The sequence below is a fragment of the Corvus moneduloides genome, chromosome 8 (genome assembly GCF_009650955.1).
Source record: "Corvus moneduloides isolate bCorMon1 chromosome 8, bCorMon1.pri, whole genome shotgun sequence".
Classification (NCBI taxonomy): domain Eukaryota; kingdom Metazoa; phylum Chordata; class Aves; order Passeriformes; family Corvidae; genus Corvus; species Corvus moneduloides.
The window spans coordinates 2,299,313-2,324,612 of record NC_045483.1 but is presented as its reverse complement, the minus strand read 5'-3'; the positions used below and the strand labels follow the sequence as shown (position 1 = coordinate 2,324,612).

General features: G+C 45.9%; 1 protein-coding gene across 12 annotated transcripts in view; it reads left to right on the top strand.

The window, feature by feature from the left end:
- The window catches only part of NPS (neuropeptide S), a 40,682-nt gene that overhangs the window by 4,266 nt on the left and 11,116 nt on the right, over positions 1-25,300 (top strand). For 3 of the 12 annotated variants that reach the window (XR_004241545.1, XR_004241546.1, XR_004241539.1), the window contains exons 1-4: positions 10,334-10,417; positions 16,696-16,821; positions 17,530-17,841; positions 22,355-24,749. Coding sequence is in view for 3 of the 12 variants with exons in the window: in XM_032116283.1 (XP_031972174.1) it covers positions 7,744-7,787; positions 10,336-10,417; positions 12,061-12,270 (336 nt within the window). In the remaining 9 variants the exon portion in view is untranslated. Of the gene's footprint in view, positions 1-1,825; positions 2,194-5,370; positions 6,368-7,611; positions 7,788-10,333; positions 10,418-12,060; positions 13,540-16,695; positions 16,822-17,529; positions 17,842-22,354; positions 24,750-25,300 lie in introns of those variants that run through there. The other 9 variants (XR_004241547.1, XR_004241543.1, XR_004241544.1 and 6 more) reach the window with 9 other exon arrangements.

The window sequence follows — 25,300 nt, the reverse complement described above, 5'->3', positions numbered from 1 at the left end:
GGTCCTACCTGGTGCTCCTGCTGTAAGTATTGAATGCATTCTTTCGTCAAATAGGCCAAAAAATATCCCAGTTTGCAAATATTTAATCTAAATAAATGCTCTGAGCCCTTGAATAATCCCATCTCCTTTGATTGCAGCTCCTTCATCTCTACTCAGCCAATTCTTCCACCTGCTGGTAATATCCTAATGGATTTAAGCCTCATGTCCTCAGCTGAGGGATGAGGTGCTCAAATGCTCTGACTGATCTTTCCTCTTTTGGGGCAGATCTGGTTGTTGTTGGGCTGTGAGTGACTTTCTGTTGGATTTATCCCTGTGAAAGGAGTGCTTTGGTTCCTGCAGGTTCCTCTCGCGTCAGGATTCTCTCCCAGACAAAGTGCTAATGGTGGATCTGAAGGCAAAGGTGTGGAATACGTTTCAGTGATCCCAAAGAATGGTTTCCCAGGCAACTGGAACATCTTCATCCACAGCAGGGAGTGGGGCCTGCCTGGCCAGCCCCGCAGAGCAGCCGCGCCTCGCCGAGCTCCGCCGAGGTTACGGAAGCAAATATGCTTTGGATGACTTTGGGATGTGTTCTCTCTGAGCTAAGGTCGTTCCCGGGGCTGAGATTGTCTGGAATAAAGAGGATTTGACTGCTCAGGACATGTAGCCTTCTGGCAAGGACTGAGTAGGTGCTGTGAATGCAGAGAAACCCAGCTCAGGGGCAGCTGGACCAGGGCTACCCCTCCCTACAGAGAAACAGCAGTGAGAAAAGAGAGAAAACCCCACATGGCTGAAAGTAAGGGAAGAAGAGAAGTCTCTGAGATGATCTTCTTGTGGCCTTTCAGTACCTAAAAGGGCTGCAAGAGAGCTGGAGAGGGATTTTTTTATTAGGGCAGGTAGTGACAGGACAAGGGGGAATGGCTTTAAACTGAAAAACAGTAGTTTAGGTTAGATATTGGAGGAAATTCTTCCCTGTGAGGGTGGTAAGGTCCTGGCATAGAGAAGCTGTGGCTGCCCCTGGATCCCTGGAAATGTCCATGGCCAAGTTGGAGCACCCTGGGATGGTGGAATGTGTCCCTGCCCATGGCAGGGGGTGGCACTGGGTAAGGTTTAAGGTCTGTTCCAACCCATAGAGAAGCTGTGGCTGCCCCTGGATCCCTGGAAATGTCCATGGCCAAGTTGGAGCACCCTGGGATGGTGGAATGTGTCCCTGCCCATGGCAGGGGGTGGCACTGGGTAAGGTTTAAGGTCTGTTCCAACCCAAACCGTTCTGGGATTCTATGAAAACATCACTTTATGCAGCAGAAAAAAGCACAGTAAATACATTTGATTTTGGTTCTCTGTTTGTTCTTGCAGAAAATGGGACTGAGCACAGAAGGACAGCAGGTAATCTGAACTCTGCATGAACACAGTTGCTCTTCTTCCAAGTCCCTCCCCAGCCCCTCTTTTTCCTACACCACCCCAAAAGTGTCGGCAGGGTTTGGGGAGAGGCTCTAGGTTGGGAAATAGCGCTGGGAAACACAAAGTTATCCAGGTCTGTGTTTCCCATCGCTGACATTTGGTTCAGAAATTGCCAATTTACAGCCTGTGAACTACAGGGACTGCAAAGGGACTTGATGGGGCTGAAGAGCAGTCTGGCACTGAAAACACAGACCCTGAGATTCACCAGGAAACCACAGCAGGGCTGAGCTGTGAATCGTGCCAGGGCAATGGAGAACTTTGTGCTGAGGCCCTTGGCCCTGTCGTGGGTGTGCAGTCGTGGGGCCGTGGCAGAGCCGTGCCCCGGGGTGTGACACTTGCAGGGAGCACATGTCAGGGACTCTGCCCTTCCATCAGGAGCCTGGGATGATCTGGAGCTGAGTATTTTTAGCTGCTGTCCTGCTGGCTTAGGCGCTGCTGATGTTATGGAGTTTGGCAAGGCAGAGAACTGTGGGGTTATTTGAGTTTCAAGGGATCTCTTATCTGTAATGTGGTCGTGTCATTCCTGCTGCGGTGAAGGGACCGGGAACTGTGGGAGCTGTGCTTCCTCAGCTGCTCATTCATAATTCGTTGTGGTAGTTGGAGCTTCTCCCACCTCCTGAGGCGATGCCGAAGGGCAGGAGCCCTGACAGGGATCCCTGAGCCAGAGGATGGCTCATGAAACACCAGGAGAAGCATCCCTTTATCCCTGAAAACCTAAACCCAGAGACAGCCTGGATGCCACCAATCATTCAGGTGAGTGGTGCTTCCACGGAGCGTTAATTCCGGGAGCGTTTCCCGCTTTTCCAACGAGGCCCTCAGCCCCTTGAAGGAGCTGCCCTGTCCGTGCTCACCCCTCACAGCTCAGCCTTTATTGAGGAGTGCAATACTGAAGTCCATCCGGTCATTTTTCCAGTGCTCTCCTGAGCTGGGAATTGGGTTTCAAAGGCTGAGCTGTCCCTGCTCCAATGAAAGGCCGGGCTGTCAGCAGGCAGGAGCTGTGCAAGGAACAAAGAGTCACTGCGTTTTTGAGCACTGCACGTTCACTCCTGGCAGTCAGAGCAGTGTCAAGTGCATGGAGAGCTGCTCCTTTTCATGTACTGTGCCTTCAGTGCTCTTCCTGAGGGACTGGAACAGGGAAAGTCTGAGCTGAGGAGCTGGAGAATATCCCCTGTCCTGCCATAGGGAGCAATCCTGACCCTCAGCACCTCTGGCCTTTTCTGTTCCCCAGAGAACAGGGCTGTATGAGCTTTTCTAATATTGGATTTCATGTTTATTCAGATTAATCTGTGCTCCTGATTAAGAAGTGGCAGTTGATTACCTCCAAAAACCTTGAAGACCCTGATGCTAAAAGGGGAACTCAGAGGGTGGAGAGGGGAGAGATGAGGTTTGCAAATCCAGTACTGAGGCAAATAATAGAAGGATAAGGGAGGCAGATATCACAGAATCATAAAATCATCGCATCATGGAATGGGTTGGGTTGGAAGGGCCTCAAACACCTTCCATTGTGCCAGGGTGCTCCAAACCCTGTCCAGCCTGGCCTTGGGCACTGCCAGGGATCCAGGGGCAGCCCCAGCTGCTCTGGGCACCCTGTGCCAGGGCCTGCCCACCCTGCCAGGGAACAATTCCTTCCCGATATCCAACCTAAACCTACTTTCCCCCTTTTCCTGTCACTCTCTGACCTCATTAAAAGTCCCTTTGCAGTTCTAACTTTTGAAGGAGTTGTATCAGGCATTAAAACCTAATTGGGCACGAAGAAATCCTTTTGCACAGAGCAAGAAAAATCCAGCCAGCTGCAACAGGCTTTCAGTGAGGAAACGGAAACTTCTCCTGCCTTTTGGTGTGGGATATTTTTGGATGAAGCCTTTTAGAAGAGGGAGAGAACACAAAGGGAAATGAAGCTCTTGGGTCGGCCGTGTTCAGACAAAAGGCACGGAATTGTTTGACAGCCACATTCCCTCTCTCCTGCTCGAGGACCTTTACAAGCGGCAAAAGTCGCCAGGAATTGATCCAGACCTGGCATTTCCAGAGCCTGCAGAGCGAGGCAGACTCACAGTTTGATTTTATCTTCCTACAGGCAGATTTTAAACACATCGTGCTCGGCTCCGCGGCTCAGCTCCCTTCCTTTGCTGTTTAGAGGGTCATTATGGAGAGAATCCTTCTTCTCAAAAGCCTTTTGCAGGAAAGGAGTCTCCTCTAAAGAGGCTCCAATATCCTTGTTTATTTAAGCGGCACAGCCGAGTAGAAAGGAAACGGCAGCGAGCTAAAAGAGCAGGGAGAACAGATGGAAAACACTGCATTTGGGAGGAAAAAAGGTGCGTCCTCTCACCTCCTCCACATGATGAGTGGTGTTCCAGATGTAGCCACTTATTTCCTAAAGGTACTTGAGGTCTTGTGTCACAAATTCAAGCTGGCACCTTCCCCTTCTCCAGAAATGCCAAGAGCTAATTTGAGGAAGAGCTGAGATGTCTCCCTCCCAAATGCTGCCTGCTCAGGAGGAAATGGAGTCACCCTGAGTTGCGAGCTGGAGATTTGCTCATCATTCTCTGCCAAGTGAGGGTCCCTTTGCTCCTCACCCAGCTGTCTGTAGGGATAAAGAGCCTCCTGGCAGCTGCTTTGCACCCACCTGAGCTGTTTTCCAGGGAAAGGTCACTCTGAATTGCACAAAAAACTGCTCAGGGGTGAGCAATTCCCCCTTTGTGTCCAGCCTGTGGGTTCTGAGTATCCTGAGCAGCATTCAGCATCCTCCGTGCCCCTCGCTGACCTTGCAGTTATTATGGATCCACAGGTTTGTGTCCCACTTTTTGCCTCCCAGCATAATTCCTTGGCTTACCTGTGCTGCCAGGACTGACTTTTCCCTACGTTGCTCCCTTTTTCCCATTCCCAGCTGACCCAATGCTGTTGGTGAGACGTCCAAGGATTTGGGGAGCAGAAACAAAGAGGTTTGTGCTGGGATTCTGAAGGGGAACAATGCAAACTTGCTTGGGCCAGATTATCCCAATAGAAAATATTGGGTATGTTTTCCTTTCCTTAGCCTTATCCTTGGGAGAACCTCGAGGTACAGTGCAATAAAATCCATAAAAAACTGTGCCCTTCAAAGCCACCCAGCTCTTTCTCCCTATTCCTTGCTATTTATAATATTTATGTTAGCTTTCCTTGACTCCTTTCAAGTTTGATCCCTTTAAAGTTTGATCTCTTCCCCAAAAGTCACATCAGGCTTTCCTACATCCTTTTCTCCTCTCTCTCCTCAGAACCCTTTGCCTTTTCTTGTCTATCCAGGCTCTTTTCTCTTTCTGGCTTCTCCTTCAACAACTGTTCAGCCTTTCTCAGATCACCGAGATCTTTGTTGCATCTGAGCAGGAATTTGGGGTTGGCTTTGACAGGTGTCTTTTTAGCTCAGCACTGACATCTTTTCTTCAGCAGCCACTTCCTGCAGGATCTATTTGAGAGATTTCTGAGCGCATAAATTACGTTGGCACGCACAGATCAGCGTAGCAAAAATGTTAATTACCTCCACTTTTCTGCTGCTCAGCCTCCTCTTAATGGTTTGAGCAACTTCTGTCTGCTCTGCTCTTTCTTTTCTTTTCTTTTACCTCCAGATAAATTCTCAGAGGGCTTGGTGGTGGTGCAGGGAGAGCTTGTTTTTCACGCTGCACTTCGTGCAGATTGTTTTTCTGAAAGCGTGCTAAGGAACCTGACAAAAAAAGCAAGGGATCCATAAATTAGAAACACTTCCTGCCGTGTTTTAGTATGTTTTGGCCAAAAAGCTTCGTTCCTGCCTCTTCACGTTGGCTCCAGCCCGAGTGTGGTGACATCAGCAGGGTTGGGTGACATCATCAGCAGGGTTAGGTGACATCATCAGCAGGATTGGGTGACATCAGCAGGGTTGGGTGACATCAGCAGGGTTGGGTGACATCAGCAGGGGTTGTGTGGCCGTCTGTGGCCTGGCACAGGGCCTGGGAGTGCCACACGCTGTGGGATGTGGGCAGCGATGACTTTTTCCATCACCACCTTGGCTTCAGTTTGGGACACGTGCTGGGGAGTGGGATAAAGAACTCATGCTGCTTCTGCCCACACCAGCTCTGACTGTAACAAGGAAAAGGAATTTATATATTTAGAGATGACGATTTAGGGTTTAAAATCCTGGGGATGGTGACTGTGACACAGCCGACGGTTCCTGTGTGACGTAGGACCAAAAATGGGATTTTGGAGCTAATTTTTCCCCCTGGCATGGGAGGATCCAACTGCAGCTTCATCCCCTTTGCCATGACAGTGACGTGCACAGCCCCAGTGATGCAGGAGTGCTCTGAAACCAGGTGGCAATGAAGATCCTGAGGTTCACAGTGTCCACAAATCCTGTTCCTTCCATACCCTGGCAGCCCTCACTGCTCCCCTCCTGCCTGCTGAGCATCCATCCAGGAAAACCAAAGCTGTGGAGGGGGGCAGGACTGGCAGTGCTGCTCTGCTTTTAATGCCTTTTGATTTTCCTTCTCTCACAGATCAAACCTGTGCGTCAGAGGGGGCCTGGCTGGAGCCTGAACAGCTGCTGGCTCAGGCTGCGAGGGGAGCGGTGTCTGAGTGGAATTGCATTAAAAACTGCCTTTTAAAAAGGAGCCACGCATCTTTCAGCCAGGGCACGCTGCCAGGGCTCAGCAGAGGAGCTGTCCCTGCCTGCAAGGAGCTCGAGCAGTGTCTCACTTAACAGGACTTCGCTCTGCGGGCGGCAGTGCTGGCAGCCAGAAAGGAATTCAATAAACAGCTCTGTCCTTCTGGAGAACCTCTGAGGCTGAAACAGGAGCACAGAGCTGGTTATCCACAGCAGCCAGCACAGGCCTCAGTGGTCCTAGAAAATGTGCCCCTGACCTTTGATGAGATTGTTGCATCCTCCCCAGAGAGCTCTGTGCAAACCCCTGGGTGGCTCAGGAGCCAGGTAAATGACACAGGGGACAGACCCCGCCCTAGGCACGAGTGCCAGCTGCTTGTGGGGCAGTGGAGATGGGCAGGCACTGCCCAAAGGTCCGAGGGCAGGAGAGGGGCAGGAGCTGAGCTTCCCCCAAGCTGCATCATTTGGTTTTAGAGCCCCTTACCTCTGTAAGCCAGGGCCGTGCTCCTTCTGGATCAGAGAAGCCTGGAATGGGTTGGGTTGGGATGAACCTTAAAGCTCATCCAGTGCCACCCCTGCCATGGGCAGGGACACCTTCCACTGTCCCAGGTGGCTCCAAGCCCCATCCAGCCTGGCCTTGGGCACTGCCAGGGATGGAGCACCTCATGATACCCAAGTTTAAGGGGATTGGAGGCACCCATGGCAAGGAAATGCCCAGAATATGTCAGGTGTATCCACAGCAGCTCTGCAGCTCCTTTGTGCCCCTGGAGATGAGATCTCATGGGGCAGGTGAAGGGTTTGGTTGTCTCCCCTTGCAGTGAGAGCACCGAGGGACTGACTCAAGGAATGAACTTTCTGCTTTCTGTGTTTCTTCTCTCTTTGTGTCTTGCTGGGATTTTCTATTATCACTGAGTCAGAAGCAGGTTTATGTGCTGGGAGCATGATTGATTTCCAGCTTGCACCTTGCAGTGGTCTGAAAGCAAACCATGCTGGCTCTTGGGTTTCTTGAAACTCCTGAAAGCAAGAAAAAAAATATATTGAACTTGGAACAAAATATCCTGGCAGCTTTCTCCAGAAAAGCCATGCTGAGGTTTCACTGGGAGCATCCCAGAAGGAAACAAGGAGATTTTGAACCTTGCCTTTATCAGGAGCCATGGTTTTACAGCGTTTGGGGTTATGCCAATGGACAGGTTGTGGTGTGTTCATTGATTTTTTTGTTATGATCCCTTAGCAAAGTCACACGATGCCAGTTTAAACACTTTGGATTGACTGCGGGGGTCAAGGAGGAGGGGGAAATACCATGTCCTGAAGCTTACAGGCCTATGAACCTCAATAATTTGCAAGGTTTTACAGGCTTAACAGCGAGTTTTGTGTTGTTCCATATGACTTTTGGGGGAAACAAAGGAAAGGAGGAACAAGGTTCAATACAGCGTCCCTCCAACAGGGCAGGCAGGAGGGAAGAGGTGATATTGCCACTGATATTGCTGCTGATTTATTCTCAGAAAATACAAATTTTATGGATGCTGGGAGGTTTTACTGTGGTTCTTAATGATTCATTTGACCTCTGATAGCTGCCAGTGAACCCAGCCCGGGAGCAGAGCCTCTGCCTGGGTGCTCAGCAGACAGAGCAGGAGACAGAAATGTCAATTGCCACTTGTGCTGTTCAACCTGATTCCTCCAAACCTGAAGTGGGAATATCTTGAATGGATCTAAATCTACATCTATGCTTCTTGCATGCAAATCACAGGTGTGATGTGTTGTGTTGTGTTGTGTTAAACTGCATCCTGAAAAGCTGGGAAAAGTAAACTCTAAGAAGTGAGAAGCAAATGGGAGGGTTTGAATATTCAGGAAATACCTTTCTGTGTCTGAGGGGTGAGCAAAGCCCTTGGGCCCCGTTCTGGGGTGGTGATGTCTCAGTTGACTCTTGCCTTGGTGCCATCTGCATCACCAGAGGAGGTTCATGTTGGATATTGGGAACATTTCTTCCCAACAAGGGCTGTCCAACCCTGGCAGAGGTAGAGTTCCAATCCCTGGAGGGATTTAAAGCCCTGTGGATGTGGCACTTGGAGACATGGGGCAGTGGTGGCCTTGGCAGTGCTGGGGAATGGTTGGACTCAATCTTAGAGAGCTTTTCCAGCCTAAACTATTCCATGATCCTGGGTTCTTCAGTTTCAAAGCAGTTTGTGATTGCTCACCTGGTCAAAACGTCTCGTAGAGGGATGTGAGAAAGGTGAGCATAGGAGGGAGTGACCAGGCCCAGTGGGAGGTCACCTGGGCCTCAAAAACCCCATGATTTAAAAAAATTGACTCAATAATTCCCCACAGTTTACCCAGAGAGTCTCAGGCTGAACCTGGAAACCCTGAGCTTTAATCACCAGCCTGTTCTGGCCCCTCACCTTCCACAAAAAGTGTTGTGTGAAGGTTAATTTGGGATTAAAACGGAGCAGGACTACATGCAGACACAATGAGAGCTGAGCTAAGCTGTGCTCAGGCAGAATCCATCCCAAAGTGCTTTTCTTTGCAGCAGGAACACGGCCTAATCCTCTTATCTTTGGAGTTAGAGGTCCTGGACGAGTGGGAATGGGAGGTTCCATTCAAGGAGAGGATTTGCTCCCTGAATAAGAGGACTCAGGCTGAATATGCAAATAGTCAACTGTTCTCCTGATGGCTTTATAAAGGGATTGCTCTCTGCAGGCTTTAAATGAGGCAAATTTCAGCCTCGTTTCCACAGCCCTCGTGGGCCTGGACAGTCCTGAAGAGCTTCACCAGCAACCACAAGCACTTCTTGTAAAAAGTCATTTAAAAAGAGTTGTTGGATTTTGTCAACCACGACATGATCAGCACCACCATGACGAGGGAAAAATGGTCAACCACAACCTGAGATCACATCAGGGGTTCTGGTTTAAAGGCTCTTCCATGCCACTGGATTTCTTCTCACAGCTGTTCTGTCTCCTGGAATGAAATACACTTGAGACTGAATCACAGCATCATGGAATCATTATGGTTGGAAAAGACCTTTCAGATCGTCAAAATTATCTGAAAAATTGCAGTGAAATTTGACATCATTTATAACAGCTCAGGTCTCCCTGAAGACTCACACAAAGGTCCATTCTGGAGTCCCTATACATTGATTTTTTAGTGTAAACACCAAACCAAATGCAACATTTGGGGTTTCTGACTCACTGTGTGCATGCCTGACATGCACTGACAGCACTCTGTGGCTGTCCAAAAACAATTCTCAGTGTTTTCATTAGAATCCTGGAATTGTTAAAGTTGGAAAAGCTCTCAGATCCATGAGTCCAACCATTAACCCAGCACATTTTTGTGGATGTGGTGCTCATTCTGAGAAAAAATAAATGGAATTTAATGTTTTTCAGCATTCCCTCCCCTGTGCTGTCCAACCTTGTGGGACGCAGCACTTTCACACCCCTCTGGATAAATAAACCACAGAATCCCCTAAAATACTGCACCATTAAATTTGTAGCAGCAACAAATGATGCTTTTAGACATGAAACACTTGCTGTGTTGCTGGAGATTAAGAGAGTTTGTAGAAGTTTGTGTTGACTAAACTCAATGTGGGCTGAGATACGGCTGCAGAGTAGAAATTAATGGCCAAAGAATTTTAATTGTAAGAAAAAAACTTAATTCGGTGTATTAAGAGCTAAGCACGTAAAAAAATAATGCTGGGAGGAGAAAAATTTTTAAAAATCCACATATTTTTCTCTATATTGTGGCTGTTTTGAGTATAGTAAAACTCTTTGAGGAACTTTCTACTTAAAATGCACTTTAAATGTTTCTCCCTCGATGCCAGGCTTTGCAAGGTCTCCGCCTGATCTATTGGAAGTGGTAACAAACTCTTGAGATGTATTTTTGAAATCCTTACCCCTCTGTCCAGATTTGCAGTGGTGACACAGAGGTAACAATAAAGCCACTTGAGAGACATTTAGTAGGACACTTCAAATGAAATCCCCGGAGTTGGTAATGGCAGCTGAGCGTGTTCTTGCCATTTTCCCTTTTAGCAAGAAGAAAAGGCCAGACAAGGAGCAATTAGTCAGAATAAAATCAGCTTTGATGACATTTTCCCTCCTGAACTCTGGTATAAAATGGTCACCTAAGGAAGAACTGAAAGGATGTGTGAGGAATTTGGTAGTAGAGCTGCATGTTCATACACACAGTGCTGGGTAAAAAATGAGCAGGTAAAGCCACTGCGGGGTAATCAGTGCATGGGTTGCTCTCTGCTCATATTTTGCTTGATTTTGGTCCAAATTTTGATTAATCTCAGCTTTTCTTTGAAGTCTATGCAGGTTAAACTTGGTTTTCATTCTGTGGATCTCCATGACATTGGTGTGCTCGGGTTACCCAGTTGGACCTTCCATGGTAAGTCCCATTCCCTATTTCCTCCCAGATCTGTTCCATTCCTCTTAAATTACTCCTTTATTTAAATTCATTTTGTTTGTTTGATCGCTTCTTTGCTGCTATGTTTTTGGCTTTTTTTTTTATATATATAAAATGAAGGAGTTTCTTGTATTAAAGCTATTGGTTAAATATTATTACCTCATTTTCCTGGAGCATGGCCTAATTTTTCCTGGAGTTATTATAAAATATGCAAGCCTCTGAAATAATCATGTGAGCAACCCAGTGCATATTTAATGTGGAGTGTGGGGAGCCGGAATCCTGGATGGAAGAGAGAAAAACACAAATCCCCTCTCCATTTCATCGGAATTCCTTGCATATCTTAAATAGGTGCAATTAGATAGATATGTATTCATTGCACTTATTGCTAGCTAGTTTATCAGTTAATTAACTTATTTATAATCAACTTATTTATTTAGACACAGCTGGATCTGAGTAGCCACATTTCCTAGTGGATGGGTTCTCTTTATGGCAACGATGTCGTGGTTAAAAGGAGTTTAATTGCTTCAATAAATGTCAAAATAAAAGTCATTTATTCAGTAAATCCAGTGAAATAGCAGCTAAAAATTCAAAATAGGAATTTCTCTGCCTGGTTTTTGGATTTTTTGGTTTTTCTCTTGCAAAAAGCGTTTTTTCTTGTTAGGGAGAAAGTTCAGTCTGGGAAACCCCTTGTCAGTGGCAGAAAGTGTTGGATGCAGAAAAAGTCCTGAAACAAAAAAAAAATTGAAGTAATAACCAGTATTAAATAAGAGCAATAAAACACTGAATTAAAACAAATCCTACTGAATTTCATGGCAATTTTACCAGCAATTCCAGGGGTTAATCCTATGACTTTGCATGGAATTTTTAGAGATGGCAGAATATTGCTTTTAGACGGAAAATCAGCTGGGAAATCAGAATATGATGAAAGTTGCACAGAGCAACCATAGACATGCCAGGAAATGTTTATATTTTACAATTCATCAGTAATTAAATGCGGTTTGTTTTAAGAGTTGTTGAAATATGTCAAAGTTTTTATGTAGTTGGCATTTTTATCCTACAAAGTGGAAGTAAAAGGAATGTGGGCAAACCCCTGGATTTTTATCCAGACTTTTTAAAATTCTCATTATTACTTTGTCATTATTAAACTTCTAACTACTTCCATAACGAGTCATAACTACTGGAAAGCCTCCTCCAAAGTTCAGCTTTACAGGTATTTTTGTTTTCTCTTACCTGTAATTTAAGCCTCAGAAGTTCACACAAGCTGGTATTTAATTTTTCCCTGAAAAAATCTCATTTTCCAGCAATAAACACCCATGTTGTTCCAAGGAAACAGTGTCACAGCTGGTCAGCATCACAGAAAACAATTCATATCATACCCTAAACATAATTGTATCAGTATTTTAGATCAGAAATGTATCCAAAACTATGAAAAAATCGGATTTTGAACACGATAAATCCTTAGAAAATAACAGCTCATCCTTGTCATTCAAAGCATAAATTGCTTTTGTGTTTCTACTTTGCTTTGTATCCTGAACAAGTCCTGGCAAATACACAAATCCATAATTTTACCTTCTCTTATCTCTTTTTCTTTCCTCCTTGTTTGTTTGTTTGCCTTTAATCTCCAGAGCAGAAATCCTTTTTATTTGACCTGCCAGCTGTATGGGAAATCGGATTTGTGCCTGGTGCTGCTGAGCAGCTGCCTCTCCAAGGCGGGCAGGGATGAGGAGCTGGCTCTTGGGAAGCCTCTCCCGGAGTTCCCTCTCCACAAAAGGTCCTTCCGCAACGGCGTCGGAGCGGGAATTAAAAAAACTTCCTTCCGAAGGGCAAAGTCCTGAGCAAGTGTCCCAAAACCCGGCCCAGATTTTGATATCTGATGTTTCAGTCGTTGCTTCGAGTCTGTTTGATGCTTTTCTCTGACAAAGCCACCTCTGACAGAGTCCCCGTGTCCCCAGCGCATCACCAGATGTCGATTTCCAAGCGCCGCGAGCCAAGCGGAGCAGATGGGAGCGCTCAGGAAGGGCTTTGATCCCAAAGTTACAGTAGCATAAAGTTTTGTCTCGAAATGAATGTTTTCATTTGCTTAATTCCCCTCCTTTGTCAAGCTACAGATTTCATCAAGTTGCTTTTTGATTAATACAAAGGTAATCCCGTGCTTTGAGGAGTTGTGTGCACGCAGCCTGGCGGGAGGACGGAGGATATTATTCCCAAAATCCCTCCTCTCTGCCAGACACGAGGCATTCCTGTGCTTTCCCGTCCCAAGTCACATTTACTTGAAGACAACTGGTAGTTTTAATACAGACTTAAAGTGCATTTCATTTCAGGTTTCGAAAGATATGAAGGGCCAGCAGTGAAAAACAGAATCAGGCCCTACTTGTAACTCCCACTGGCTTTTTAATATAGTTATTTAAAATGACTTTGGCAGGAAATAATCTCTGGAGATGTCTCATCTCATATCCAGAAGAATCCTGGGAAATCACTCTAAGGCAGGGTATCAGCACCACTCCCTGTGCCTCAATTAATTGACTTAGGTAGGCAACCCCCAGTTGATGAAATGTGCCAAATCTGGGATTTTTTTTTAATTTCCTGTTAGAAAAAAAAAAAAGAGAAAGTCATTTGATATGAAATATGTAAATGTGGTATGGAGGAAAGGCTACCTGCTGAGTTACACACATGTGAGTTCTACCTGTGGCTGTGTCCCCTGAGCGTAACAAGCTGTGCCCTTGGCTTGAAAACGTGGCAGAGTGTCCCTGCAATGCCTCTTGCAGTTAAAGCTACGGTATTAATTATAATAAATCACTATGTGGATGTTTTCTAATATTTCCCTGGTAAATATCGTAGCTCAGGAGAGCATTGTTAACCCTACAATGAGATGGTTTGGTGTCATCACCTTTATGATGCCCCCCTTGAGCCCATGGGGTGAAGTGACCCCAACATGGAGCTGTGCTGGTGGGACAGTGGGTTTTTCTGGATGATTTCTGGCTGATCCAAGGAGGTGAAACACATTCCTGCCTGGTTTTGTCCCAGCTGAAAAGTTTAACACATCCTGGGTTTTAAAGTCACTTAAACACCTGAGTTCCTTTGGGGTAGTCTTGAGGTTGCTGAGTCGCGTGGGAACCATGGAACCCAGGAACCATGGAACCGGGAACCATGGGATCCCAGGAACCATGGAATCCTAGGAACCATGGAACCCAGGAACCATGGAACCGGGAACCATGGAACCCAGGAACCATGGAACCGGGAACCATGGGATCCTAGGAACCACGGAACTTAGGAACCATGGAAACCAGGAACCATGGAACCCAGGAACCATGGAATCCTAGGAACCATGGGATCCCAGGAACCATGGGACCTAGGAACCATGGAACCTTAGGAACCATGGAACCCAGGAACCATGGAATCCAGGAACCATGGAATCCAGGAACCATGGAAACCAGGAACCATGGAACCCAGGCACCATGGAATCCAGGAACCATGGAACCCAGGAACCATGGAATCCAGGAACCATGGAACCCAGGAACCATGGAACCCAGGAACCATGGAATCCTAGGAACCATGGAACCCAGGCACCATGGAATCCAGGAACCATGGAACCTAGGAACCATGGAACCCAGGAACCATGGAACCCAGGCACCATGGAATCCTAGGAACCATGGAACCCAGGCACCATGGAATTGTAGGAACCATGGAATCCCAGAAACCATGGAATCCAGGAACCATGGAATCCTAGGAGCCATGGAATCCTAGGAACCATGAAAAATGCCCAAGGAATGTGCTGGATATTTATTATCCTTGGGTACTGTCAGATGGGAGCAAGCCCAGGATGGCTCCGTGGTGACACGAGGGGTTCCACTGCAGCCAGGCACTGCCCCGTGTCACTCCTGGCTGCTGGGATTTCAGCCATGGCAGATGTCCTGAAAATTTTCCATCCCAAACACTCTCCAGCTCTGTCCAGCACTGCCCAAGGAGCAGAACTGCACTGCAAGTGAAGGGCTGGCAATGACTCCTGGGCAGTGACAGAAGCAAACACATGTCCCAGGTGCATGGATTGTCCAGAGCAGCTGGGGCTGCCCCTGGATCCCTGGAAGTGTCCAAGGCCAGGCTGGACATTGGGGCTGGGAGCAGCCTGGGACAGTGAAAGGTGTCCCTGCCCATGGTAGGGGTGGCACTGGATGGGCTTTAAGGTCCCTTCCCACCCAAACCAGTCTGTGATCCTATGATCCCATGATCCCATGATTCCATGATTCCATGAATCCATTCTGCATGGCTGTGGGGATGGAGGTGTTTTGTCCCAGTGCAGCTGCCTGCTGTGGCTCTGTCCTGCTCATATCCCCACCCAAATCATCTTTCAGGAAAGCAAAAAACCCATACAAGTTCATATTTACCTTTGTTTGGGTGTTCAGATCCATTTTTGTTAACATTTTCCTACATAATCAAATACATTCCTGCCTTGGTAACCTGGGATGAGCAAGGTTGTCTTTAAGCCAACAGAACTCTTCATGGAGCTTGGAAAATCAGGCTTTTCCCCTTCCTTTATTGTGCAGGAGTGAGAGTAACTCATTCAGTGTTTTGGCATTTGCCTTTGAGCAAGGCACGTTCCAGAGGGATGCAGAGCTGGTGTCCTGCTCCCACAGACCTTCATCCCCTTTTGTTGAAAATAAGGAATGAAAGAAAAATTGGCTGCTGGAAAAATCCCATTGTTTATGATTTAGCCATTCCCTGACAGGCCACTCCAGCTGGAGGGATCTGCATGGACAAAACAATGGGATGAGGAGGCCACCCAGAGCCATAAGTCACCTAAATCACCTAAATCCAGAGCAAGCCTGGAAAATGTAGATTATCCAGCTGCCTTTCAGGAGTTCCGTCACTGCAGGGTTGATCTCACCTTCGCCACCCACAGAAAACTCACCCTGCAATGCTGAACTCATCTCTGAACTCTAAAGGTGGCTTTATTTTGGAGAGAACAGAGAGTGACCTCAGTGATCTCTGTCAGGAAATAAGGATCTGAGGGTGCCATTGCTGGGCACATTAATTTTTATGCTGACAGGAACTGGAAATGTGGCAGAAAATGTCTTCTTTCAGTAAAAAGAGGAGAATAAGAACAACTGTAGGGATGCCAGCCTGCAGCGTAATTAATGTGCTGCCATTAATTTTATTCCTTTCTGGAGAACAGGGATTCAGGATGCTGCAAAAAAAAAATTTTTATTAATTTCTTTTCTATGTTTCTTGGCTAAACTAACAGAAAGAGAAAAGATAAGAGTTCAGAGGGTGGGAAGAGTGATGCTTTGTCTGGGGATTGAGGAGCAAGTTGGGAAGTTGGGAATGCTCTGGCCGGTCTTGGCCTTTGTGAGTAATTCAGTCTGGGACTTCAAACAAATAATTTCTACTCAATTTCTCCATCCAAAAAATAAGAAGCTGCCTTCATTGAGCTGTCTTGAGTAAGCAGTGTCATGGCTGATGGACTTGGGAAGAGTTTTGGGGCAGAAAAGGGTGGTTTCCATAGCTGGAGAGGCTGAGGGAGAGGACATGCAGAATCCCTGAATCCATAAGGATTTTTTTTCCTTACTTTGCTCTAACTTGTATCTGCCTCTGGAGGCTTTAGACATAAATTTCCAGTGATGATTCCCTGGTTTTGAGCTGTGAGAACCATCCCTGAGCTCAGCAACCACTGTTTGGAGCAGCCAAACTCCATTTAGCCAGTTCTGATTCTAGTTCAAACTAGAAACCAGATTTCACTAGATTTACTGAATAAATGAATTTTATTTTGGCATTTATTGAAGCAATTAAACTCCTTTTAACCATGAAATCATTGCCATAAAGAGAACCTATCCATTAGGAAATGTGGCTACTCAGATGCAGCTGTGTCTAAATAAATAAGTTGATTATAAATAAGTTCATTAATTTATAAACCAGCCTGTCCTGAGCCCTGGGATTGGGTTGATGCTACCCTGAGGTTGTGGGAGCTGTGTCTCCATCCCATCCCATCCCATCCCATCCCATCCCATCCCATCCCATCCCCATCCCCATCCCCATCTCCATCCCCATCTCCATCCCCATCTCCATCCCCACACCTGGAATGGACCTTCCAAGGAGCAGGACGTGTCACCTGCTGCTCCTCTGCTCCCTAAAAACCATCTGTGCCTTTGAAGGAGCCTTGGGGTTACCACTGGTGAACCTGAAGGGAACAAATCCCGTAAAACACCAACAAGAGAAATCTGCCCAAAGACAAGAAGAGGAACTAATATTTTTCTTTTTCTCCACAGGTTATTGGCAAGGAAGGCAATTAAATAGCCTGACCTAATAGCATCTAATTAACTTGCAAGCCTGAAAATTCCCCGTTGGAATGACATCCCAATACTCGGGTTTCTGATTGCCCAGCACATATTAAAGTATGGGTATCACATTTAGGTTTCCTAATTTGCTATTATTTGCCTGTTTATGGTAATTTATTCCCTGAAAATACCGAGAGGAAGAAAGGGAGAAATCTCTTGCTGCTTTTAACTCTGGATATAATTTTGACCTTAAGAAAGAACAAGACAGATATGAGAGAGTATATTAGATGTTATTATTACCGTAATAAAACAGAGATAAAAGTCATAGTGCAGAAAAGCTCTAAGACAACTATTAACCATTTGTCATATAAAGAAAATCAAAATTTAACTTATCAGAGAGTCTGGCACTTTAGAGATTCCTCATGAAAAATTACTTCTAACCATGGAGCATTTATGCAGAATGTCATTGATGAGCTGTCTGCTTAAATGTTGAAAGAGTTTGGGGAAAGATTGGAAAAATGTCAAAGATACGCCTTTTATCAGTCTGACAGAATGTTTCACGATATTTAAATTTCTTCTTGAGAGTGAAGCAGCATGGCAGGACTTTTTTCTTTAAGGAAACAAGCTGAGCTCACTGCCCTACCCCAACAGGCCATGGCTGGTGAGAACAACCGAGGTGAGGATGGACCTTGGTGACTGAAAAAATGGCACAGCTGAACATCGAACATCACTCTGGGGTTGGAGTACAGAGCAATTTTGGGCTTTAGGGCATTTTTTTCTGTCTTTGTAGTGATAGAAGGACTTTTTCTTCTAATTCCCTCACAGATTTGAAGTCATTGGGTTGATTATTCCAGAAATTAAGCCGATCTTAAAAGCTCGATCAGCCGAGACCCATCTTTTTGACTTCTTCAGTGTGAACCTTCCAGAAGACATGGAAGGGCTCAGTGTGACAAGAAATGAGCTGTGGAGAGCTGCTCTCCAGACATCATCCCCAGACATCATCCCCAGATTTCATCCACAACTTCCTGAAGACAACAGGGAGCGATGGAATCTTCCACGGGTTATGCCTCAGGCGTTCGGTGCGTTGAGGGTCGGAATGTTTTGTGTTCACTCCTTGTGGTCGGTCAAACGAACCTGGTGAGTCTCTATGGCAACCCTGGAGCGCCTCACAGAGCTCTGAGCGCTCCGAGATTCCTCTGCCCACGGAGCTTCCTCACAGATTTCTGTGCTTTGTGCCTAAGGGCTCTCCTAACCCCCGGTATCTTAACTGTGCTTTCCAAACTGCAGCCAAATTCCAGAGCTGGGAGCTCCATGAGGAGCCCAGGCTGCTGTGGCTGGCTCTGTGTCTTCATTACCATCTTAATTAGCAGCATGTCACTTGGCTGAAGCGAAGGCCTGTGAGGATGCTGTTGAAATGTATTGTTCAACTCGGTGATGTCAGCATCATTCCAGAGTCATTTCGGTTCCCCCAGCTCTGCTTTGCCTTTTTTTATGACTAAAAATTACACCATCAGTGGAGGATGGTTATCATGTTGCAGAGGGGTGTTTTTTACTTTATTTTCAGGTAAAAATCATCAATTAATTGGAAAGAACAAATGGCTCTCAACTCGAAGGAGGAGAAAAGAATATATAAGAGTAAAAATGGGGAAAAAATTATTCCCATTTAATGGAATTTGAGCTTTTTCACTAATTTATTTATAATCCTCTACAGTTCTGTTTTAGGATATTTTTATAGTAAATCAAGACCCAGGGTCATGATGTATTTTCATATATTTCATATATTTTGGTAGGAGCCATCTCCTTTGATAGGAGCCATGTTCTTTCAGCCCATAAATTTTGCTGTCTTAATTTTTGAGTCCCACTGATTCTCCCTGATTAATGATTTTCTTGAAGCCACTGAATGGCAGTTGTGGTGGCTTTCCCCACCTCTGGAAATGTGTCAGAGATACCAAATCGTCTCAGTTTGAAGTTTTAAAGGGTTCTGCTGCACTTGTACATATTTTGGATTAAAGGATCTCTCTCCTTGGACTGGGGCACTTTTGGGTTCCCCTGTTATGACAAGGGATGTGTTTGACCCTGCTGGTCTTTCTGCTTTTTGGTTTTAGCCAGCTCTGCAAATTATTCCTCCTTTCTGGCACTGTGGGTCTTGTCAGGTTCCTGGAGGATGGGAGCAAGCACAGCCACAGGGATATTTTCTGCCTCTCTGTGGCAAAGTGCATCCTGTGAAATGCCACTCATTTCTCAGTTTTAAATTCATTTTTACATGCAAAATATGGCAAAAACTAGTGTTGCATGAGACACTGTGGCACGTCAGGATTGATGGAAAGTCATTACCCTAATTAGGCAGCAACTGGGGCTGGCTGGAGGGTCCCTAATGTGAGGAGCTGTGGGCAAATCAAAGTAGAAAGCTGGTGGACTGCTTGTTACTGACTCAGTGTCATGTTTGGGATCAGAAATCCTGCTGGGAGTGGGCCAGTCCTGAGTGCTGGGTTTGTATTCTCTGGGATTTTCTGCTCACAAGATTTGCAAGACTATTATGAATCCTTTATTTAAATATCTTTCAATAAAATGGCCCAATTGCAAGGAAAAAAAAACCCAAAAAAGTTACTTAATACAGTATTTGTATTCTCTTATATAGAATTATGGAATAGTTTGGGTTGGAACAGACCTTCAGCATAATCCAGTCCCACCCTTTTCCATGGGCAGGGACACCTCCCAGTGTCCCAGGCTGCTCCCAGCCCCAATGTCCAGCTGGCCTTGGGCACTTCCAGGGATCCAGGGGCAGCCCCAGCTGCTCTGGGAAATCAGGGCCTCCCCACCCTCATGTTAATTTAATAATGAGGTTCCTTCCTTAGAGCCACTTGAAGCAATGTAGGAAAATCAACTGGAGGAGGTTATGGAGCGATTTAAGGCCCAGTCCTGATTGCTGAGCATACTTGTGTTAGCTGATCCTGTTGATTCATTTACACAGCCTTAAAGGAGAGAAGATAATTGCCCCATGTGGGTGGAACTGGGCTATGAAAAGATAATTCTGAACCCAAAATCCTGGTCTTTTCCCACTTGCAAAGGTGGGGTGGTTTTGCATTTTCTTTAACTTTCTGCAAATATTAATGATAACATCACTGGAATTCTCATAGAATATCCTGAGCAGGAAGGGATCCACAAGGATCATGGAAGTCCAGTTCCTGGAAGAAGCATCCTCATGGATGCTCCTGCCTGCCAGGAGCTGGGCAAGCCCCTGTCAGAGCACAAACTCCACATCAGATCCATGCCGCTCAAGGAGGCCACTACAGCACTTTGAACAGCCCAAATGGTTTCTCTATTTTTGTATCAAGCTGGCATTTTCCTAAATTTCTACCACCTAAATTTCCTAAATTTCCTGCTTTCAGTGCCCAGGTGCTTGTGCTGCACTTTTTGACCTCCTCACAGTGAGTTTTTCCAGAGCTAGGCAGAAGCCGTGTGAGGATGAGATCTCCAGGATCCATTTGCTCCTTTGCATGTCGAGCATGGTGCCAATTTGCATATTTTGGTGCTTGAACTTTACAAATCACTCCTTATGATCAACAAATAAGGTGTCATTTACGTGCTTGTGTTCAGGAAATGAGTTGCATTTATCTTCCCTGTGTTCTCAGGATGAGTTCAGGGGTTTTGGCACAGCACACTCGCCTCGCCTGCCTCGTGCTGTTCACCTGTCAAAGGCTGTACCTTTGAGCCTGTAACTGCTTAATTAATGATTTCATAGATGCTGTAGCCTTAAAAACTGGATTGTTTTGTCACTGGCCTAACTTGGATGTTTTTCAAAGGCATATTCAATAATTTAGCTATTTATTTATGTAAAATACCTTCTATTTTAGATTTAGTCATACCGCATTAGAAAAAACCAATATAATTTTTAAGGGTCTGATGGCTGCAGACAGTTTCATTTGACAAATTAATTGCACAGTGTTTAGCAGAGTTAGTGAGGGAATATATTATACAGTTGTTCATTAATGATTGTTAATAAATGAGGGTGGGCAGGCCCTGGCACAGGGTGCCCAGAGCAGCTGGGGCTGCCCCTGGATCCCTGGCAGTGCCCAAGGCCAGGCTGGACATTGGGGTTTGGAGCAGCCTGGGACAGTGGAAGGTGTTCCTGCCATAGCAGGGGGTGAAATTGGATGGGCTTTGAGGTCCTTTCCAACCCAAACCAGTCTGGGATTCCATGATTCCATGATTCCATCACACCATTTGCTGTTCCTTACAGCTCTTTTTCCAGTTGTTGCCAGGAGCTTTTACTCCATGGCAATATTTTTTTTACTGCGTTTCCAGCCAATGCAGGAATTTTATTTTGTGTGCAAATCATGAAAGAAATGAATCCCCCTCATTATCATGGAATCACGGAATGGCAGGGCTGGAAGGGTTCCCACATGACTCAAGCTGGCATTCCCCAAGAGTCATACAAATGATGTTTCAATAGTTTTGTGTTGTATTTTTTTGGTGACTGCAGCACAGTTGTGTATTTTCCTCAGTTCCATGTTAAAAAAACACAAAAAGCCCTGGTCAGCAGGAGCAGTGAGGTTGGTGCTTGTTCCTGACTGACTGAACAAACCCGGGAAGGGAAAGTAAACTCCTGCTCAGGGTCAGTGACAGCTCTCATTTCTGAGAGCCACTTCGAAAAGTCCTGGCCTTCAGGAAATGGTTCCCTTTCCCTGTAAATAAAAAATGAATTTCACCTGCCAGAGAGGGAGAGGGAAGTGATGCCTTTTGAACTGTTAATATTTTGATGCTGTGGAGCTGCAGACACACAAATCCAGGAGTTATCCAGGCAGGAATGCTGCACATCTGACATGGAGCCCTGCAAAAATTCAATTACAAAATGAGGCCACTTCTCCTTTTCCTACAGGAAAGTCCCCCACATTCCCTGTGCCACCTCAGGCAGGATTCTGACTGATTCTGCTTCTGCACTTGGCTCTTGCACCCAAAATTTTGAACTTGTCCTTTTTCCTTCCACTGGTCTGTTGATGGGATTTTCTGCTCCCACTTGGAATTTGTGTGGCATCCAGACACTGCAAATTAATTTGATGTTTCAGCAGTGCTGCAGGGAAAATCATAACTAATTATGGGAACGATGAATAACCATGGGATGGCGTGAGGGAGATTTCCAGAGGAGCAAGGAGGGGTTAAAACTGGATCTGTAATTCCCATATTTTGGGGATATGTTTTGTCCTGCAACTTCCACGAGAAAAAGTTCCCAGGGAGATAAAAGTTGGTGACTTCTGTACAACGTTTTGGGTTTTTTTTGGTGATCACAAGCTTAGCTTCTTAAATGAGGTGTGGCTGGAGATGGGGGAAGTGGTAATATTTTCCCAGCGAGCCTGAAGTGGCTGCAGGTTAGCATTCCATAATGATTTTTGTCAGAAAGATGAATGCCGTCCTAAAAAAAAGTTGGAAGCTCACAGCACCTCGGCTTTGATATATGAATATTGCCACTGTGGATGCTGGAGTGGCATTCTGGATGCTTTGTGGGTTTATGGCTGTGAGACATTCCTTAGGCTGATTCAGAAACACTTTTCCTACACATTTGAAAGCAACTTTTTGTCTTTGACTTTTTTTTGCCCCTTTTTATTTTTATTTTTTTTTTGGTTCATCTGTGATTTCAAAACGCTTCTGGAAGTGAATTGAAGAGATTGGAGGATTTTGGAGCCATTCATCACGCAAAAGTGAGTAGTCACCTTTTAGCCACCTCTGGATTAATACCCTGCAATGTCATGGAAGGGCTGTGCTGCATTAATTCCCACAAATTCCAGCTGGGAAACCACGGAGCCCTCACAGACAACTGTTGGGAATGGGAATAGTTAATATGTGTGAGGTTTTATATATTGCCCACCCTCCCAGCTATACTGATACCATGAAAATGTCATTTTTGAGAGATTTCCCAGAATTGTGATCGTTCTTTAGTGAAAATAGCAGTTTTTGTTTGAAGCACGTTCGTAACCTCAGCCCCAGCCTGCCGAAGAACTTGGCAACCAGAACTGGTTAAATACGTTGGAAAAAAGCAGGAAAATGGGACACTGCCCTCTAACGTCAACAAATCCAAGCAAAAGGGACTGGAAAGCAGCACAGGCAGGTGAAGTGGGATAAGGATTCACTCTGGATGAACAGAGCTTGGAGTAGGAAAGTAGAGGAGCATTTGAAATTTGGGGGTTTCAACAGCATCAAATGCAGCTGAGCTTCCAGGAAAAGCCAAATCTGAGCCTCAAGTTCCATTTGTTTCTCAAATCCTGCCCCAGGTGAGGCTTCATCTGTTTCCTTCCTGCCTTTTAGTGGGATGAACATTTAGTGGGATTGGATCAGATGGTCCATTGTGACCTTTTCCCACCTCACCCATTCCGTGATCCTGTTTTCCATGGAAAGGTGGACTCCAAACACAGAATATTTCATGCCAGTTGCTAAAACACTCATATTAAGTAAAAGAAACATGTCTTGGATCTGTTACCACTTCCTATTGCACCAAATGTGCTTTAAAAATATCAAAGATACCCAAAAAAGGGAAAAGTCACTATTTGCATTAATATCAAAGATCAGAGAACACAGGGAAAGGTCCCTGTGTGAGGTCCCACTCTGTGATTTCGACACCACCAGATTTTGGGGATTTGTTTTCCCTTGCTGCCCAGCAGCAGATTTCTGTGCATTTCACATTTATTTGTGGCCACCAATTCACACCCTGGGACCAGTGCTCCTTTTCCATGGAGAAGGGCTCGGGGAATAAACATGAAAGGTGTTCCCAAAACACTCCAGACAGCAATGCTTAATTTTGTGATCACTCAGGCAGCTCACAGGAATATTCACAGGGGAAGGACACCAAGGTGGATGCAAATCCAAACATGATTGAAGCATCAATCACTTATTCATGGAGAAATATTTACAGTGGGTTTTTTTTAACTTGATGAAGGGATAATGAAATGTGTGTCCTAGGGGGGTTTATGGGCAAATTTTATTCCAAACATTTGCAATTAATGCAGAAATGGTGCACTCCTCGAGTATTGAAAAGGGCCAGGAATGAAACAAAACCCCAGAGGGGTTGAAATCAGGCTGGCCAGGACTTATGTCCAAACCGTTTTCCATTGGAAAATGCCAGATCATAAAGAATGAAGTGATCTGTGGAAATCAATCAATCCTGACAGAGTCACAGCAAGGAACATTCCCTGCCAGCTGTCAAGCTCCTGCTCCAGTCTCCTTCAGGAGCAGATCCAGGATGTTCACCCACCCGGACACCTGGACACACATCCCATGTCCTGTGTCCTTCCCAGCCCTGGAAGCCACCAGGAGCTCCAGAGCCACTGAAACCCAGTGTCACTGTGACCTTTCTGCTGAGCTGCATGACAGATTTCCTGGTCTGGAGTGACACGTGCAGGTGTGTTTGCTTTTTCCCTTTTATTGTACATTTTTAAACTCAGAATTACCGGCACTGATTTCTGGTCTCCTGGACAAGAAAGGAAAAGCAAATCCAAGCTGAAAACTGGCAAAACCTGGAGAAAAGCTTTCCCAGTCTCCCAGAGCACTGACTCTAAAAGACCAGCAGATTTATTGATGTTAGCAAGTGTTTATTCCTTGTTTTCCAGATAATCCAAAGCAAGCCGAGTGCTCCCGGTGCTAAAAGGAGCGAGAAGTGCCAGCCTTGGAGAACTGCCACCTCGACTGGCCATTCCCAAACTGCACTGCAGGCACTCCCAGGGGGTCAGGAGACTTTCCCAAACCTCATTACATCCCCCATGGGGGCATTATCCCTGCAGCTCCTGCACCTGCACTAATTTGGGTGGGATGGGGGAGCAGGAGGGGTCGGGACCCACAGTTATCAGCCCTGCTGGAGCTGCTGGAGGTTTTCCTGCAATAAATTAAGAGTTTTATTCTTTTTCTCATCCTAGCTGTAGCACGGTGTGTTTCCAGCCCTCCAGGAGGTGTTTCCACAAGCCTTGGCAGCACTTTTGGGTACATCTGTGGAGGTTGGAGATGCCCGTGAGCAGATGGAGCTGCTGCAGATGGCCCGGCTGGCACACACGGGAGGAGGGGTCGGTTCCTTGTGGTGGGAGTGGGATGTCAGAGGGGTCAGAATGGCTTTCCCTTATCACTCAGGATCCTTGTACCTGCGATTCCAGGCTGGAAAATTGTAAATATCACATGCAGTGGCTTTCTCTTATCACTCAGGATCCTTGTACCTGTGATTCCAGGCTGGAAAACTGTAAATATCACAGGGCAAGGCTCATTGCTGGCACCTTGGGAGGGATGGGGTTAGGAGAGGTATTTCCAGCCTGCATCCTGCAAGTTGTTCCTGTTAAATGCTGATTAATTGTTATCTCTTGTTAATAAATACCACGAGGAGAGGTGGAGTTCTCCTCCACACAGCTCTGGCCTGGTTTAAATTAAGATTTAGGAGAGGGATGGGAATGAGCCATTGCTGGATGTGTGGGGAGAGCAAGGGAATATTGCTGTGCTCTCCTTTTCCAGAAGCAATTTCCAACCTCTCTCCCCAAACACAAAGTCCACCGGTGGGCAGAAACCAAGATCAAATCTGTCATGTTTTTATTTCATTCCAACACCTCTGTTTGAAATCTAAACTAAC